Source organism: Myotis brandtii, unplaced genomic scaffold (assembly GCF_000412655.1).
Source record: "Myotis brandtii unplaced genomic scaffold, ASM41265v1 scaffold152, whole genome shotgun sequence".
NCBI classification, from domain to species: Eukaryota; Metazoa; Chordata; class Mammalia; order Chiroptera; family Vespertilionidae; genus Myotis; species Myotis brandtii.
Window position 1 is genome coordinate 927,692 of NW_005355502.1, and position 3,284 is coordinate 930,975.

The window sequence follows — 3,284 nt, forward strand, 5'->3', positions numbered from 1 at the left end:
GCACCTGCGCTCTGACCGAGGGCACCTGCGCTCTGACCGGGGGCACCTGTGCGCTCCCCTGGCGCGGGCGCAGTGCCCAGGTCAGTCCCTTGCGTGGGCGAGCGGTCGGGGTGTAAAGGACGCGTTCGACCCTCCTCTGTCCCCAGGGCGAGGCTCTGGCAAACGGGCCCCTGGGAGGCGCCCTCCCTTCTCTCTTCCTTCTCCAACACCTTCTGGTCGGATTGACGGTCGTGCGCTGGGCCGTGGGGTCTGCGGGGACCCAGCTGAGAGGCTGCTGAAAAGAAGAGTTAGGCGGTGTAATGCCAGGGGTCCCCCGTCTGGTTGGGAGAAAGTTGCATAGACCCTGGAGTAGGGCCCAGGTGGGTGTCGTGTTGCCACCCCGCCCACGGTGACCTCCAGCCCCGGCAGTCACTTTCACAGCTGCCTCACTTCTCGGAGGACTGGCAGGCGCCCGGGGAGCTGGGCGGAGAGGGCGCTGTGGAGGAAACGGGCACCTTACTGCCTTACCTCGTCGGTGAACTTGTCCCTCCATTTGCATTTCTGCCCCTTGAGAGGTCCCAGCCTTCCGTGACCCAAGACGGTGGCCCATCGGGGCTCTGCCCGGGGCTTGGGGTGTTGAGTGAACTCCCCTGATGCCTAATGGCCTGGGACTCCAGGGGGGCCATGTGGCCAGGCTGGCAGGGCTGCCAGGCCCCAGTGCCCCTCCCCAAGCAGTTATAGACAGCGACCCAGCACGGCCTGGGAGAGCTCCTGGGTTTGCTGCTCCCAGCCCCTCCTTTCCTGACGTCGTGCTCCTCCAAGCTCCTGTTTCTTGGAGGATTGCGCCTCTGGTTTCTGAGCTAGAAATGAAAGGCAGTTTCCCGGAGATGACTCCTGATTACGTTGCTCCATTAGCTCCTGCCACCTTGTTTTCTCCTTTTTCTCCATCCGGGTTAGGGATGGTGAGGGTCACTGGTGGGCAACTTATGGAGACGGGAACCTGGGGCAGCCCTCCTCTCCCGGGCCTGCTCCGGGAACAATGGGAGTGCCCGGTCCTGTGTCCCGGTGTGGAGAGCGTGGGACAGGGCGCCCTCACTCGGGTTCCCAGCACAGGCTCAGAGACTTGCTTTGTCCTCCCCGAGCCCTGTGTCCTTGGAGGGGGCTACGGGGCAGGGAGGGTGCATGCGCCCTTGCTCCCTGTTCTCAGAGATGTGACTTCCACATCTGGCTCAGGCTGATGTGTTCATGACCGGGTATGTTCACCAAGGTAACAGAGTGAGCATCTGGGGCAGGGAGATGGGACATGCCCATAGGAAATGGGGTGCTGGGAGGGGCTGTGTAGCCCCGGGAGTGGGGACCACTGTGTCTTAGGGTGACCTTGAGCCTGTCTCTGGTCCCTTGTGCACCTGCTGAAACTTCCCAGCCACCAGCTGGGCTCCAAGTGTCCTCGGGCTGGTGCTCCAGGGCTGGCGGGCGGAGGCCGGCCTCTCAGTCGGGGGCTGCGCTCTGCATGTGAGCTCCCCTTCGGGGCCCACCAGAGGCTGACTATTCCTCTCAGCCCCAGATGCCCCCCTGAGGCGGGGTGGGGAGCTATCCTCACCTCCCAGCACTTAGGTTTCTGGCCCCTGTCATGTTATCCCAGGGTCTGTAGGGGCCTCGAGGAAGTCTGCAGTTCAGTGGCTCCGAGCCTCCTCGGGCCACAGCCTGGTGAGTGGGACCTGGGGGCCCACAGACACCTGGGAAGCCTGGCGTGCGCCCCATGTGGAGCCTCGCCCCACGTCGGGCTCCTCTGGAGCTCAGACTGGCTTTGCAAGGGAGCTGCTCCCCTGGCTCTTACTGAGGGCCCGGGCCTGCTGCTGGGCTGTGTGAGCAGCGACTCTCCCAGCAGGGCAGAGGGAGGCACCCCCAGCCTGGAGGAGAGTGAGGCCGCACCACGCTGTGTCCACGGTGCATTTCTTCCAGAAGCACTTGAACATCCATTGACCTTGGAGGGAGGGGCCCCCAAAGGGAGGTGCTGTTTACTTTTGCCGAATCATGAGGAAACTGGGCCCCAGATGGGGGAGGGACACTCAAGGTCACACGGGTCGCGAGGCTGGTACTGGGGCCAGGATCCCTGCCATCCAGCTCAGGCACCTGGGGGCCCAGCCCAGGCCTGGTCTCCCACCCACAGGACGGCAGTGTGTGCGTGTTCTGGGAGCCCAGGGAGGGGCCTGGGTGGGCACCCCCACCCCCTCACGGGGCAGGTGATTACACTGCGGGACCTGGACACAGGCTCTCGTGGAGGCTGTGCCCTGGGCAGTTGAGGCCTAGACCAGTGATGGCGAACCTATGAACTCATAATTTTGGTTGATTTTTCTTTGTTAAATGGCATTTAAATATATAAAATAAATATCAAAAATATAAGTCTTTGTTTTACTATGGTTGCAAATATCAAAAAATTTCTATATGTGACACGGCACCAGAGTTAAGTTAGGGTTTTTCAAAATGCTGACACGCCGAGCTCAAAAGGCTCGCCATCACTGCACTAGACTCTGTGCTGAGTCTCAGAAGGTGCTCAGAGCTGCTCCAGGAAATGCTGGTCTGACGGAGTGAGCAGTGAGGGCACGTTTTTGGAGTATGTAGGGGAGGGGAGCAAGGGACTGGGGCCAGAGAGGTGGGGGGCTGAGAGTCGCTGCAGGGCCCGGAGCCCCGGTTGAGGCCCTGGGTGGTCTGTCTGCCATAGGCCCTGCCTTATCCCTGTGCCACTCAGTATGGGCACATGCCCATAGGAAATGAGGCCAGCTGTCCCCAGGTCCCCATGGCTTGCCACCTCTCCGGGTGAGGGGACTCAGGCATCGGTCCCGCTGTGTCCCATGTCATCATGGGTTGAGCAGGTGGCCAGCCTCCAGGCCTGAACTCCCTCACCTGTCAAGTGGGCCCAGTTGCCAGAAGCAACTGCCAGGGCTGGAGGGGACTGTGAGCTTTGTCCAGGTCAGAGTTAGAAGGCTGGCATCCCCGGGCTGCAGCCCAGCCCACCCTGGGTCCCTCGTCCTTTCTCTCTGGGGCCATGCGGGGCAGAAGGGCTCTGAGTCCCCTGTCTGCCCCCCACGTGGAGCTGGGGGCGCCTTGGGGCACCCTGGTCTGGCTGACAGTGCCTTCTCCCCGCAGACATCAGGCTGGTGTCTGAGCAGTTCTCGCAGTCCCCGCAGAGGCTGTCTTTCTACAGCTGGTATGGCAGCGCCAGACTCTACCGCTTCCGAGTGCCCCCGGACACCGTGCTGCTGCGCTGGCTGCTGCAGGTGGCCCAGGGCGGCGGCCCCACCCTT

At 62.4% G+C, this 3,284-nt stretch overlaps 1 protein-coding gene across 1 annotated transcript in view; it reads left to right on the forward strand.

Moving 5' to 3' along the window:
- The first annotated feature begins 2,013 nt into the window (after positions 1-2,013).
- LOC102240690 (transmembrane protein 8A) overlaps positions 2,014-3,284 on the forward strand; it is a 6,314-nt gene continuing 5,043 nt past the window's right edge. The window contains exons 1-2 of the mRNA XM_014535853.1: positions 2,014-2,074; positions 3,127-3,273. Of these exons, the coding sequence (XP_014391339.1) occupies positions 2,014-2,074; positions 3,127-3,273 (208 nt within the window). The remainder of the gene's footprint in view (positions 2,075-3,126; positions 3,274-3,284) is intronic.